At 42.5% G+C, this 15,947-nt stretch overlaps 1 protein-coding gene across 1 annotated transcript in view; it reads left to right on the plus strand.

The window, feature by feature from the left end:
• TFAP2C (transcription factor AP-2 gamma) overlaps positions 1-13,838 on the plus strand; it is a 46,096-nt gene extending 32,258 nt beyond the window's left edge. The window contains exon 9 of the mRNA XM_080405447.1: positions 1,823-13,838. Coding sequence (XP_080261573.1) covers positions 1,823-2,108 — 286 coding nt within the window. The 3' untranslated portion in view covers positions 2,109-13,838. The remainder of the gene's footprint in view (positions 1-1,822) is intronic.
• The last annotated feature ends 2,109 nt before the right edge of the window (positions 13,839-15,947 follow it).

Here is a 15,947-nt window from a genome sequence, read left to right on the forward strand (position 1 = left end):
TTGGGTTTGGATTTTTTTTTCCCTTCTTTTTTCTGACCATGAGTATCTGGCTGGGGACAGTTTGGTACATTTTCATGTGTAACTTTAATCGGAGAGACGAAGCAATTCTTTTTATTTGGTTTTGGTTCAAATTCCAACTATGACAGCAGTTATTTTAGTCTGAACCAATAATAATAATATCAACAACCCTGTATGATAGCTCTAAAGCAGTTTAGACTAGTTCTGTTCTTTATACTGTAGTAAAAAACTCAGAAAAAAGTCCTATACTGGGACAGCTATATCTCTAAGAAAAAGATGCCTCTAGGTCTGATGGGGTTGAAGACCCGGAGAGCAGGTGTGGCCTGGGAATGTGAATGTGAAGCAGTGCCAGGACTCTGAGCAGGAGATAATTCATCTACCCCTGTGTACGTGCAGAGGGGCCATCTCCAAAAAGAGTTGCTGGTGGGCATGCTGAGTGCAAGGGAAGCTCAGCCACTATGTCCTTGTAACTGCTTTTGGCAATAGCAGCACACAGGTTTCCCCCGTGGAACACTAGGAGTCAAGAATTGTGGGTAGTTCCTTTTCACTATTATGGGTGAAGATTTTAATATTTCAGTGAAAGCCAACCTTTGGCAGATGTGAAAAGTCCCTGTACTTGACTCAATTCCTATTACAAACCTTGATAAGAAAGGAAGGGTAAAGAAGAGAAGCTTTGTTAATGGGTGTTCTGCAGACCTGTACTTGTACCTGTAAATGAACAATGTACCGAACAGGCCTTTGGTAGGATATACCTGTGTTGAGTCACACTTAACTGGTGGCTGGAGTGCTTGCTGTCCCCTTTGCCCTGCCCTGGCCTTCCCAGGCTGAGATTTAACAAAGCCTCACGATCTGTTCTGGTCTGAGGTGTTTTCTGGTTTGGGATCGAGGTAATTCCTTGCTTTTGAAAGCACCCTCAGTCTGCAGAAGATCTGACAAAATCCTGTTTAAACTGCTGAGAAGGGTTGCCCTGACTTTGGGCTCAGATCAGTTATGCAAAACTTACTCCTTACTTACTTGTTACTGAGTTAATCCAGCCTTTCTGAGAGAGACCTCCTTTTACAAGAATATATCTTCTAGAAATACAGTGTCTCTCTTTCCTTTAACTTACGCTTTTTACTGAGCACTGCTCTGCCCCTCTTCAGTGTTTTCACTATTGGTATTGTTAGGGGCACTAAGAACAATAATCTTTTTGGAAGATGTGTGTGATCAAGAAATTCTGATAAATTGATTCTGTTAAGATATCCTCAGTTCCTGTGAAATCCCATCAATGGGACAGATTTACAAGCAGCAAACAACATATGTTTGAGCATTATTAACCACTCATGTTTTGCAAGGCATATGTGTTAGTTTGCAGGATCAGGGCCTGAATCTCTCTTAAAGAGGGCATATACATATAATATGCACAACTAAACTGAATCGCCTATTCAGCTGCTTTAGTCTTTCTAAATCACTTAACTGCAGCTGTGGAAGTTCTCATAGAAACTAGCTCAAAATTCCCACTCTCCCCTTAAAATGCAGAGCAAATGATGCAGAGCCAGCCAGACACGAGAGGTGGAGAGGTCGTTTTGCAGAATGTGTATGAGTTTTTGTGACATAGATATTAACAGAAAGTTAATCGGAAATTGATGCTAATAAATAATTAATTTTAGATGCTGCTGCTGCAGTAATAAATTTCTGAAAACTCTTAATTCCCACATAACTGCTAAATATTTGATACGGACTTTTAATGTTATTTTTATTTATTTATTTGCTTTTGCATAAATTCCCACCATGGTGTAAAGTGTGATCACTTTGTGTCTTGCAGGCAGATTTGTAAGGAATTCACAGACCTCCTCACTCAGGACAGAACTCCTCTTGGAAACACGAGACCTAGTCCCATCTTGGACCCTGGCATCCAGGGCTGTTTGACTCATTTTAGCCTGATCACACATGGCTTTGGGAGTGCTGCCATCTGTGCTGCCATGACATCCGTCCAGAACTACCTAAATGAAGCATTAAAAATAGCAGACAAGACATACATGAACGCTGGCGACCAGAGCCCTGCAGAAACCAACAAAACCATTGATAAAATGGATAAGCACAGGAAGTAAAAGGAGAGAAACCAGACTTTAAACTCTTCCTCCTAAACACAGCCTGGGATCTTCTTGCTGGGGGGAACATAGAAATTTGGGGTTTTTTTTGTTTGGGGTGGTTTTTTTTTTTTGTTTGTTACTGTTTTGGGGTTTGTTTTTTTTTTCTTTAAAGAAAGGAGGGGGAAAAAGGATTAAAAAAATCATCTTATTCGGGATCTTCACTCCTCCTGGATCCATGAGACAAGTCTCTCTAAAAGCTGCAGTATCCCTTATCTGTGGAAGCAAATACCAGAAGATAAGTACTTGGTACAAGTGTACTGAAATACTTTGTTGTGAAAGTGGTGCTACAAAGGGGTTTTGATGGAAATACACAGAGATACAGATTTCTTTTCCATATCCAAGTATCTAGTGGTGACCAGCTTAATGTATAGTTTTTAAGATACAGATTTTAGATGGAAGCCTATTTGTTATCTGGTACAGTTTCAGGGTTTTATTCTCTCTAAATGCAACAGTAACAATAAAGCAGTATTAAACAATGGTTTATAGATTTATATACATTAAAATTTTTTTATAAACACATCAAAATAGCAAGATTATTGTGTGGGTTGTTTTTTTGTGTTCTCCCCGCCCGCCCCCCCCCCCCCCCTTCAGATTACCATAAGAGAGTACTAGAACCTTATCTGATGGTATTTGACATGCTTATTTTTATGGAAATGTTCAGGCTTTCACAAACTGCAGTAATGTTGGCTACAGTTAATATTACCTTGATTTTTATTTTTTTTTTTATAACAAGGGATAGTTCAAAATGGAATTGCTTTTAGAAAATTCACTTTTCTGTGTCTAAGGATATTGCAGCTTTATTCACATATTTATAATGTCTTTTTTTTAAATTGGGGGGAAACTTGAAAGAATAGGCACATTTTTTTATTTTTTTTTTTTTTTTTGGCCTATTAAGGCCAAAAAATATTTCCAGGGAGGCTTTATGTGTATTAAGGGAAGCAGTCTGTTGAATGTAAATATTTATTTATGTGTAATTTAATCGGACTTGTAAATAATGGTGAACTTTTTAATACTTTTTTTTTTATAAATGGGTTTCAAATTTTAATTTTGGTAAGTATGTCAAAGGTAATGGGTAATCTAAACATATCTTTAGGTTTATGCACAGGTATGTTATACAGGGTATTTAAGACTTGGTTTGTTTTTGTTTTGTTTTAAATATCTCAATTCTTGCCACTGAAGATTAGATTTAATCTGAGGTGTATGTTCACAAAGCAATAATTTTGTGCATCATTCACCTGATAACTGACTAGACATGCAAAATGAGTGTGTGAGTTAGTGTGTATGTGAATAATGGAGGTTCTGAACTATCTTTACATATTTGTAAATGTTCCCAATATAATGCTGATGTATATGATAACCATATAATAAAAGTATTCTGGATAGAAGCATGGAATATTTTATTAACTGAAAACAGTTTTGTTTTCTTTCTATACTTTGGGAATGTGGGGCAAGTAGCACTAGAGGACATTATGTATTGAGTCATAATTGCAGCACTTTGTTCGTATTAACAGAACAGAAATATGAAGCTGTTTGCCAGTAAAACTAATGGTTTCAATTAAACACGTTATGTATCTCCAATAATTATTTTTTTTTCTTCCTAAGATGTCATTATCATAGGCAGCTTAAACACAAAGTGCCAGTCTTCCTCAAAATAAAAATCAATCCCCCCAGCTTTGCCTTCTAGTGAATCTGACCTTATTAGAATAATCTGTCTCTAATGACAAATATTTGCAAAATCCTTGTGTGTGAAATTTGATAGGTCTCACATCTGGCTTCAGCCCAGTTTTACTTATTTGAGGAAGTTTACAGCATTTTCCAGGAAGTCCCCAATGTATTCTGTGTGGTAGGGGTGAGGCAGGATCTCAGGCTTTCAGTAGCATTCAGTGTCTTGGGTGCCACAAACAGCCAAACAAACCTTCCTGAAGAGAAACTCCACCCCACCCCACCCTTTCCCAATGCTTAATGATAAAAGGAATAATATGCACCTGGGTTTTAGTCTGTCCTTGGCTTTTCAACACCTGATCAGTCAGCCATGTGGCCGGAGCAAACGTTGTGAACAGTGACACCGGCCAATAACCTCAAGTGTAAGAATTTGGTTCACATCGTGGCAGTCTGTTTCTTTCACAGATGTGCAGAAGAGGCAATATGTATGATTTTGGAATACTTTGTTTTTAGTTTATTTTTATGTTCTTATTTTTCCTTTAAAGGATAATGGCAAACTACTGAAGGTGTGCAGGGAGAAGAAAGGGAAGCTCAAAGAAATGAATGGATGTATCAGTGGTGAGCTGGGAGAAAGCTGGTTTTTGTGTTGCAATCTAGTCCCCTCTCTCCTAAAGAGGTGTGAAATTCCACCCTTTGCATTTGTTAGAGCATTTGAGAAATAAGCATTTTGGACCATCTGTAGACACAGTGCAGCCAGCACACGTGATGACTAACAGAACTTCTAAAACAGAAAAACAATATACCATTCTGATAATATTTTTACTGATTTTATATATATACAAACATAAACTTGCTAGGTGCGGTCACAACTTGTTTAGAGAATGCAGTCCTAGGGTTCTGGGGATATTTTTTTTTCCTGTTTCTGCTGCTGGACTGCTTATACAGCATATATAGTAAGATATTTTAGCTACCAGACAATGGAATCTTGCTTTTTATTAATGCACAAAACCAGGCTCTGAAATAATTGCCCCTTGGGATAGGAAATAAGGATGTTTCCATTTATTCCTGCATGCATTCAAGCAAAGCCAGTCAATTGTTTAATGTACTGGCTCGGTTCTATTTATATGTTTGGAACATTAGAAATGTTGAGTTTCCATTACCTTAATGCTTTTTCTCTACTGTGTATTTTAGATGTTGCATTATTCTAAGGCTCAGCTACCTTATAAGTTGTGTCAGTAATACGCAACAAGAACAATGTCTTCTGCTCCATTCACTGAAGAGAACGGTTAAACTCTGACCTGAACTTGTCTGTCATCCAAAATTATTAATCTTAAGGTAGATGTCAATAGGCTAGTAACTTCTTGGGAAATCTAAAAAGCACAAAGTTATCTGAACATGCAGGAAAGTATTTAATTGTTTTTTCTGATCCTCAATGTTTCATGCTTTTTACTGCTTTTACATACTATATTTCCAGGCTGGCTAGAAGAAAATAAAAGTTCTAATGTAAAACTCTTCCAAAGTTTCATTTGTCATGTCCTTTGAAAATGGATGTTCAAATGACTCTGTCCAATCTTGTCCCTTGTCATTCTCCCAGAAAAATAATGGGTTTGGTCTTTTTATAATGGGAAATGACTTTAAACTATTAGGATCTGAAAGTAAAAACTCTGAAGCTGAAATGGACAGGTTTAAGTATTGCCCTTCTGCAAAAATATTTTTTGACACATACCCACAAAATAGTTGAATTCATGTCACTCAATATAAAAATAGCTTGTGGAAAAAAGGAAAAATCTCAACCATCTTTCACTTGGCCATCAGCAGCAGCTGGGCATTGAAGGATGCTGGGATCTTTCCCAGCAGTGTTAGAGCCATGGCAGGCATCAACACTGCTGCTTTCACCTGCAGCAGCTGAGAGCATGACCTTTGCAACCCTACTACCTGACAGGCAACCTGATTGTTACAGATTGTTAATTGCAAACCTGATGATTATTCAAGACCCTTGCTCAGGAAATAATCTGACTTCATTCATGGCTGTGTTGTTTTCAGTTTAAAGATTTTTTTTTTTCTAGTGTTCACAGCTTCAGAGTGAAAAGCTAGTAATTTATAAGAAAATAATGAAAAATAATTAGCTTCTGTCTTAATTTAGTAACTGGTTACAGTTAACTTCATTTTTTAACTTAGTTTTTGCTTTACTCTTCACTTGTTTCACTGTTATTTACAAATGGTTTGTCCCACCTTGTCACTTTTGGCTGCAGCCTTACTACTGTCTATCCCTCTGCTCCCTCAGACTTTTGCAATACGCATAAACCCAGCGTTGGATCTTGAAATGGGTCTAACTTGCGGTGACAGCCTGCTGTGCTTATTTGCTGTAGCCCTTTCTTCTCTGTTTTTCCCCACGTGATGTTTATGTACATCTTTGTAGCTATTTTGTCCTATTGGTGTGCAGCCATGGTCCTGGCAGTGGGCTTGGGCTGCCTTCTGGGACACGTTCTGCAATAAGAGCTTGATTATTTTCAAAATTTAAATTTTTTTTAATGAAAAAGATAGAGTGCTGTTAAGGTTTTGTCCCAGAACCGTTACTCCACTAAAAGAACATTATGAGACTGGGGACAAAGATGCTTCCCTCTCACTAAAATAAATCTCCAAACTATAATGTTTCTGTTTATTGATATTTGCAGGTTTTTGTGCAGGAAACCTGAGTCCAGTTTTGCTGAGTGCTCTGGGGTCCTGTTGGGGTTGTGACCCAAGGCTTGGTGGTGAGCCACAGGAAATGCAGATGGAACCATGCAAATGAGAATTTGTTCCTAAACCCTGGCCACAGCTAGAGATACCATGTCTTTGCAAAATCTGTGTGTTATCCAAACCAGTTGTGGTCTGTTGTAACATTTCTATGGTGCCTGGCTATTGCTGCTGCCTGTTGCCTAATGACACATTATCCATGTAGCTGCATGGATGACCATCTCTGTCAAAATTACATGGGGCCTATGCTGGGACCATATTTTTAACAAATTGTTAAATTCTGTTCTGTATCATTTGTGGCCTTCTCCCTCTTTCATTTTCACTTTCATAGGGTGATATAAAATAAGCTTTCTCCCAGTTTCAGATGCCATTTCACATTCATTGGGTGCTCTTGCATGTCTTACAAGTATGTTCCAGCTGGATTCCGTGTGTCCTTGTTGTGTAAGGGCTGGCCACAAATATTCCATTTTTCCTCTTTTTTGGCTAAACAGCCCTTTTTAACTGGTTCTTGTGAAGGCCTTGCTCACAGGCTACTACTATTCCGTGACATGTTCCCTGAATGTGATCTACAGTTTTACTCACAATTTAAAATTAAACCCACATAATCATACAGACACTCTCTGCCACAAAACTTAAAACACTTGTTTGTGAATATAGGAGTAAGTTCAGAGATCTACAATAAACAAAATAACAGAAATCCTGTTTTAGGTGAGTTTTAGAGCTTATATTTCCAGGTCATTCAGCATAAAACTGAGGGGAAAGTATCAGTTTAAACTAGGAGGATCTGAAAGGTAGTGTTCTTCAGCTGATCACTGCAATAAAAAAATAATTTCTATTTAATTGAAAGAGTTCTTCACTAACAACAGAAAATGGATTCAAACGATTCCAGCTCACTTGTTATAGACAGGGATGCTAAAGCAGAGATAAGGGAAAATGTTTGATTGCAACCCTCTGGCAGGTGGAAATCATTTCTGCCAGGTCCTCCTCCTGTCCTTCCTCCTTTGCAGCACATCAATTCCACAGAGAAAGAAAAAAAAAACAAAACAAAACCCAACCAAAACCAGAGCCCAAACCACACGAACAGTGCAGGTTTTAAGTTGTATTTAGTGAAACATTATTTTGTCTCTGTAAGGTAGTAAGATGCTCTTTATGTTGTGTCAGGCTGTTGTACCCTCTGCTTGTTGCTGGAAGACCACAGATCTGAAAAAGCCACAAGGAGCGAAGGAAAAGACCTGCAGCCATAAGCCCTGCTGCTAAGGCTGCAGGTGTAGGGTCATCCTCCACCATGCCTGCTGGAGGACAGGGGCAGATGCAAAGCACAGCCTGTGCCTTGGTGTAGCCTGGCACTGGATGATGCTTGAGCTGAGCTGGGTGCTGGACTGTGAGCTGGAGCAGCTGGGATAGAGGCACATGTGTTTTTGGCTGTGCAAGAGAAACAGTAATTAACCTCCAGCAGAAGGGTAGGGCAGGTACCTGGGATTGGTAATTTTCTCCAGCTCTTGCAGCAAAATTTACCTGAGCTCATTTGTCAAGCTTTGACTCCTTAAATCTATAACTCTAATTAATTAAGAATCTCCAATTACTCCAAACTGATGCTCTATATTTAAGGTTAAGGTGTGGTGAAATCCAGAGAAAACATGAGAGAAGCTGGAGAATGTTCAGAGCTGGAGATGCCAGGAAACTGAGTTTTCAGAGATCAAGGTGCACAAAGGTGCAAAGGAAGCCAGATGGCTCAATGTGTCAGTGAGACCTGGGGCAGGTCCTAAATTGCCAGAAACCACTGTCCAGTATTTGGACATCTGTCCTTGTGTCCTTAAGAAAGGAATGACCACCAAACCTCTCAGCAGGTGGTTCTTACCTCAGAGACCCAAAGCCAAGTAACCTTTGGCATTTAAGCCCAAGTCTGGGTCTTTTCTATATCAGAAGCATATTGGATGAGGCTCTGGTTCTTTACAACCTTGAACAAGAAACCCCAGTGTGGATAGTACTGAAAACATCAGTGCAGATGGGTTCTGGCCCTGCCATCATAAGAGGGAAAAGGCCTTTTACAGTTGAGGTCTTATTATATTAAGTTAAAAATGTATAGCTTTTAACTAGGCTGTAACCAGTTAATGTGACGCAGACAAAGAGGTAACGTGGACAGAGGCATTACTTAGGGCTACCATTTTTGCCTTACTACAGAGGTTCCTGTTTTCCAGACCTCACACACAAGTTCCTAAAAGCCCAGGCTAAAGCACGTTTGGGAATTAGGCTATGAGGTCGCCTGATTAAGTGAGGGAAATCAGCTGGGGTTTGGGCTGAGTGACTTCAGCTGTGCAGCAGATATCAGAACCACTTCTCTCCCAGCACTGCTGGGCTGCAGCTCCTTCCTTAGAACTTGCCAGCACCATCGCTTCAGCAAAGGTAAGGCTTCTTTGTCTGCTGAGTGTCTGGTAACAGTGTGTACAGTGGCTGTAGGCAGGGAACATCTGCATGTGTATGAGGTCGTTGTGAAGACGTTAAAAGGAGGAGAAAAAGTATGCATGCTTCTATGTAAACAGTAGGCTCTCCCCTTCAGAGCCTCAAGTACTGTTTTCTAGCTCCAATAGTAGGAAATCTTTGTATTGTCTGGCAAATAAACGTCTTGTACTTAGTGGCTTTGTCTGGTGGAAGATAAAAGTTGATAAGATCCTGGTAATGCTGTTGTGAGGTACTCGTGTTAACTTCCCTGCAGAGAGTATTTCCAGGGACTGACTCCAGAAAACCTGTTAGACTGGGGGAAGGATTCAGAGTGGTCAGTGTTCTTTGTTAACATCCTAAGTAAAACCGATTTCTGTCTGGTATTCTTCAGGACTTGTGTGATTGTGATGTTAACAAGTAACATAAGCATAGCTAAAATCAATTCTTTTTTTTCATATTTGCTGGCAAAGCACGGTGTAGCGAATTGCATCAGAAAGGTAAAGATGAGAATGAGTCGTTGGGTGCCAGTTAAAAAGGTGAGAGAAACGTGTTAAATCAATTGCGGGATTTCCTTTCCATTCATTTTTCTCGGGTAGTTAAAGGCGTGGTGGGGGTGGGGGAAGCATGATCAGCTGCCTTCCGGATTGCTTCAAACACTACTCACTGTCTATCTGGGTTGGTCGGGACCCCGTAAGTGTTCTCCCTTGCTGCTTTCTCGAAAACCTGGAGGTTTTCCCCTGGAAAGCGCTTTGCGCTGTGTGTGCAGGCTGTGCTGGGCGCGGGGATGCTCCAAAGCTTCGCGTGGGGACCGGGGCCGTGCCTCGGCCACTGCGTGCGTTGCCCGGGTGGGTGGTGCTGAGCACCCGTGGGCGCTGACTCACAGCGGCGGGGCCACCTACTGAACCGCCGCCTGGGCCGCGGCAGCACCTGGCTTGCTCCGGAGGTCTCGCAGCCAACGCTGAGCAGGCCCCAGCCTGTTCGGGCTGGGAGATCTAACGAGATCACAGCCGGGGCCAGGGGTGATATGGCCACAGGCCATCATCTTACATAAACCCCATACATTTGCATAATATGTTTTACAAGATTAAAACTGAGAAATTTTGTTTCCTTTTTGCATAAAAGGGAAGAAAATAGGTGAAAGAGCTTTACAAAAATGGGCTGTCAGAAACCTGTGGTTTCCAAAATGACAGTGTCAGTAACTGGGCTTGAAATTATTTCAGGGGTGACTGTCTATTTTGGAAATCTGTCATACTATACATGGGGAAAACAACAACCCAGAGGTAGGGCCATAAACAGAGTGAATATTGGACCAGTGATGGGGAAACTCATCCCTTCTGAAGGAGCTGTTTCTCCAAATGTGTTGGCTGCCACACGTAGGAGAAACCCCTCCTTCTGCAGCAAGGCTGTGGTGTGGAGAGGGTTGCCAAAGCTTGTCGAGTCACAAAACCAAGGCGTTCTTACTTTGTTTAATTGCAGTAGGTGACTCTGATGCTAATGCAGAGGTCAGTATGTGGCCTATGATCTCCAGAAATGCACCTTACTTACAGTCTTGGCCAGTACTGGCTCACTGAGAGTGAGTGGGTTTCATGCAAATGGCACCGTGTGGATCAGGCTGCCGATGACTTGTTGCTCAGCTGTACATGCCTCCTGTGTGGGGCTTACTGCTTCCCGTAGGGGCTAATCCTCCACAAGTTCCTTAGTGGAAAAATATGTGGAGGTGAGGGGAAAATATCTTGGGAAATTGTGAAATTTGGACATTGTGTCTGCTGTGTGATGCATTAGGAAATGCTGGCTCGTGCTTGTGAAAGTCTGATGAACATCCCAAAGCGTAGCTATGGCCATGGACCTCTGTAGCTACAGCTGCTGCATCCAAAAAGGAGTGGAGAAATCTGCTGCTTTGGGGATAGAAGAAAGTGGAAAATGTCCTGCCCGGCTGGATGCTAATGTGGGCTTGGAAATTCATTCATCTGTGCTCCTAGAAGAGTGTGGAACTTGGGGGCACGTGGGGCTCCCAGACTGTAGTAGGACAGATGCCCAGTTCCCTCTCGGGGAATGGGATGGCTAGGCTGAGCAGCAGAGCTGGCTGGAAGTTATTTTCAGCTGTTGCTTAAGGAACTGGCTACAATTTTAATAGTTGGTTTAACTGAACCAACCAAACTGCTTCCAGCACAGCCCTGTACTTGTAGGTGATGAATAGACTTGAATGAGAGGCAGTATTGGATTTCCTGAGAGGCTTTGTTTTAGCAGGGTTTGGTTTACTAATCCCTCGCTCAACCACTCCCTGCAGGACTCCCAAAGTTGTGGTCTTCAGCTTTTCCCCAGGACTTGGCAATGGTGTCCATGGCTATGCCCATGTGCATGGATGTATTCATCTGTTTGTGCAGAGGGAAAGGCAGTGGCAGCTGCTTGCTCTGGATGCAGGCAATATAAACTTGCGTCTTGTTTCTGTGAGCTACATCTGAAGCCTCTCTGATCAGATCAGGCACGTATTTAAGGGCCCTAACTGTTACTGAAATAAACAGCAATGAAATAAGCTCTTTGCAGATCAAGAAGACATGTCTAAAAAGGCAAATAGCTGCTTGTCATAGGAGAGTTGTGAGGGGTGTGGATGGGCCTGCACTGTGGTCCTGAGGTGAAAAGTGCCATTGGATAGGCAATCTATACTGTCAGCATGGCCAATATGAAGTGATTGTACAAGGAAATGGACTTGTGTCTGGTGAAAAACTGTAACTTTTAAAAATTTTTACTGTGTCTTTTCTCCTCCCCCCTTCCCTTTCACATCTCTGATGAAATAAGACTCATAAAATTACTAGCCAGGGAGAAGGGGAAATTTCCTGCCTTGTACCAGGGTGCAAATTTAAAACCAGGAAAAAAAGGAAATAAACATATTGAAAGAGAGGATTGCACAGAGAAATAGCTCCATATCTGTGCTAATATGGCTTATTTAACTTGCAACATCCTGCATCTCTGGAAGTTTTTCTGTTTCTTTCCTCCCATTCTTCCCTTCTTCCCTAGGGTTTATAAGTGCATCCCTGCACAGATCCAGGTTGACACAAGAAAAGCTAATTCTTCTCATGGTTCCTACACGCATTTCCCCTGAACCCTAAATATGACCTGGATCAGTGTTTTGGCATGTCAACATACCTTCCACTTAGAAAGGTGGAAACAGTTATTATGTGATGCGCTGGATCTGGGATCTTGTGGAATATTCTCTCCTGAGAATTTAATGAGCCACATTACAATAACAAGTCAAGCAAACCAGTTCGTGCTGCTGGGTGTGAGAGCTGATTCTTGGAGCTGGTAATTTGATGTCTGGCTGCTGAAAATCTCTTTAGTGGACTCTTGTGTCCTGTACTTATTTCAGAGGGCTTGAAAGACTGTCATATGCAGGCAACTTTGGGGCTGCATCCCAAGTACTTCATACACAACAAAAGTTGTGGTTCCTAGCTTATCCAAAAGAGCAGTTTGAAGGAAAGAAGGTTCTTGTGTCTGAGGAAGAAATCTGAAAACTTGTGAAGTCCAATGGGCATATAATGGCAAGAACTAAACTTTTTTGTTTTGTTTTGAATCACTGTGAATGGAGACTGTTCCCTCTGGCGTGTGTCAGCTGACCCTTATGATACAAGGGAAAAGTGTTAAAGAATGTATATATTTCTCAAAAATATGTACCTAAAAAACTCCTGGGGCCCAGACTCTTCCGTCAGGGCTAAAATCCATAGCCACCAGACAGGTAGGAATTTGCATCCCTGGAGAGGGAAGAAGGTGAGGGTAAAAAGCACGACTCTTCCAGGCTGTGCTGACTGCAGCCTGGCCACAGTGGGGCTGTTGCAGGACTTGCCAAGGGGAGACTTCCACAGTGTTTTCCAGCACAAGGAGCATGAGAGCATTTATGGTGAGTCACTGCTGGGCTAAAACACTGTCTAGCAGTACTGCTGGGTTGAACCATTTTGTAAGCCTTTGTAATATAGAGGTTATTCTTCCTGTTACTTCTTTTGGCAGCGCTAACTTGTTGTGACAGTGATGTTGCTAGCTGCTGCTATTAATCCAGCCTCCTTGGAGATGCAAAAATCATGCTGTATCTGGAGCGAGATGCACAGTCAGATTAATCCCTACTCTGTAGTTAGCTGTTCTGAGTCATGTCAAAATACGATAGCCCTCGTGTGCAAGGGTTACAAACTGGGGAGGGATGTGACTGGGCGCCCCTTTTCCATGGCATTCCAGTGCAGGACCACATCACCTTTTTATACAAGAGGGTTACTTGTCTCAGTACACCTCCGATTTTTCCATACAGTCACACATTTCTGATCCATGCTTCAACTTCCTGCCTCATCAATGCAGCCCTTATCCAACCCTTAGCATCTCTGAAGATTTACCAAAACACAGCTTCATCCTCGGAGATGTGTGCGGGGTAAAATGCTGCCTTTTTGGGGTGCTTTCTATTAAGGGGTAGAAGGAACCAGCCAGAAGTTTGTGCCTTGTTCTTGCTGTCTCACTAATAGCAGAACCAGGGCACTGTGCTCTCTGAACTACACCGCTCCATGTTCTGTCCTTGCCTGAATTTTATTCCCTGCCTTTGTTGGGGGGGAAAGCGGCCATATGTGCAGCAGGCAGGTGTCCTGCCTTCTCTCCTTGAAGCACCGGTGGAGTTTCTCATGTGCCATGACGGGGAGCTCGTTAACTACAGCCCTGCATGAGGCCTGTGGGTGAGGGGAGCAGGCTGCCTCACACAGATTGCTCTGCATATCATTATTTCCACACCTTCCCCATCAAAACAGCTGCTTTTTCCACATGAGCTCCTTTTCCAGCTCCCAGTGCCATCGGGGTGGGTGCAGAGGGACTCTCCTGCTGCAAATCTGCGTATTGTAGGTGCAACCTGGCCCTCACAGAGCAGAGTGGGGAGGCAGTTTTGACAGGTTTCAGCTGGAATTTTGTTTCCAGTTTGAGAGATTCTCTCATTGGAGACCCGGGAGGCTTCCTTTATGGCTTCTCAAAATTTTTTTGTGTGTGTTTTTTTGCTTGCTGTATGGGTGTCCGTATGCCCAGGCTCTGGTGGTGGGGCTGCAGGGGCCTCTGTGAGGAGAGGTGAGGTGCTGCCCTGTGCCAGCTCCAGCCGGTTCTGGCTGGTTCCAGCCGGTTCCTCAGCGGCCCCCTGCAGCCACAGCCGAGCCTGTCAGTGACACTGGGGCCATCCCTGGGCACACAGGTGTAAGAAAGGGCAAAATGCTGCGCAAGAGTGAGGGGAAAAAGTGTGTGGAACAGCCCTGCTGTCCCCGAGGGGCTGAGAGTGCTGGAGCAGAGACCTCCCCTGGCCCATGGCGGAGCTGGGCCGGAGCAGGGCAGCCGTGTGAGGGGAGGGAGCTGCAGGGTGGGATGCCTGTTCCCCATGCCCTCCCTGCCGCCCGTGGCGGTGGGTATGAGGTAGAGGAGTTGGGAATGAAGGGGTAAGGTTAAGCTTGGGAAGAAGTAGGGAATGAAGCAGTGTTTTAATGTTGTCTTTGTTTCTCACGATCCAAATCTATTTGAATTGGATATAAATTAAATTAGTTTTCCTCAGATCAAGCCTGTTTTTCTCATGACAGTACTTACAGTACTTGGTATGGGATCTCACTGTTTTTTGTGGTGTGTGTTTTTTGTTTTTTTTTTTTCTCTTGGCCCATGAATATTTTCATCTTGCCCTCTCCCTTGTTGAGGAAGGGGGTTGAGAGAGCGGCTGGGTGGGTGGCTGCCTGGCTGCAGTCCAAGGTCAACCCACCATACTTGCACACTTTTTTTTCACCCAGTGCTTATGCTGTATCCTTGATCCTTTCTATCATAAACTTTCCTCCCTTCTCCATCGTAAACCTGATCTGCACAGACCTCTAATTCAGCAGGAACCCACCAGATGAATTCTTTGGTCAGTCGGTGGGGAGTATCACAGCTGAAATGGGGCAGGTTTCAGGCTCTGGATTCCCTAGGCTATGAAGATTTACAGAGGCTTGTTGTAATCTCCTGCAGCCTAACTAGAGATTTTCCTTAAAATTGTGAGCAAGATGCTTACATTTTAGCAACAGCTAAAATTCTGTTCTTGATATTAATGTTAACTAGGACTTGTGTGTGCGCTTATGGTGGCTCTGCATGCAACTGAAAAAACCTGTGTACAGCGAATGCATGCTGCACTCCCAGCTCTGCATACACTGGTCTGAATGCTTGGATTTGTTCTTAAGATGTGCATAAAACTCCTTCCCCTTTGCTTGGTTTTACTGTAACTGACAAAGCTGCCTGACTCAAACAGTTCTGAGAAGCATTTCAGAAATCTAATGCTTAAGATTTCACTGTGGATTTTTGGCTTCAAAGTGATTTTGTTGTGTCCCCAGAGCCTGGTTAAATCCTTAGTTATAATGATTGCACACTGAAGGGTGCTGTTACATAGAAATGCTGTCCCATAATGGCTTCGTTGCTGTGGAAAATCCGATGTTATTTGGTCATTCGCTATGAGTTCCCTAAGCCATCAAGACATTTGCCTCAAGGCTACAAACACAAAGCTACAGGCAAAACCCTCTGGACATAATGAGTGGGCATTTATGCAGAACTAAAAACTGGAACAGCTGAGCAGTAGATCTATGAATAGCAAGCATGCCTCTAAGCACAAAAGACATCATTCTGGAATAAAGGGGTTTATAATGGTTCTGACATCTTGTATGTCAAGATCATGCCACGTTGTTGTAACTTTTTTTTTTATGTTTGTTTGTTTGAACCACGTTCCTTAAGTAAGGTTTGAGTAATTAAAGGGCGTGAAGGAAACCCTATAGCTTTGGTAAGAAAAAAATTGGGCAACTGACACTTTTGGCAAGATCCATCATTTTGATCATGCTGGCTAGGGAACAAGCTTATTGCTCCTGTGCTGTTAGTACCCCTGGTTCCACCCTTCAGGACTTCTTAGGGGTTTCTCTTGTATCAGCAGCTCTAAAAGGCTTGAATCTA

Source organism: Falco punctatus, assembly GCF_963210335.1.
Source record: "Falco punctatus genome assembly, chromosome: 10".
Lineage (NCBI taxonomy): Eukaryota > Metazoa > Chordata > Aves > Falconiformes > Falconidae > Falco > Falco punctatus.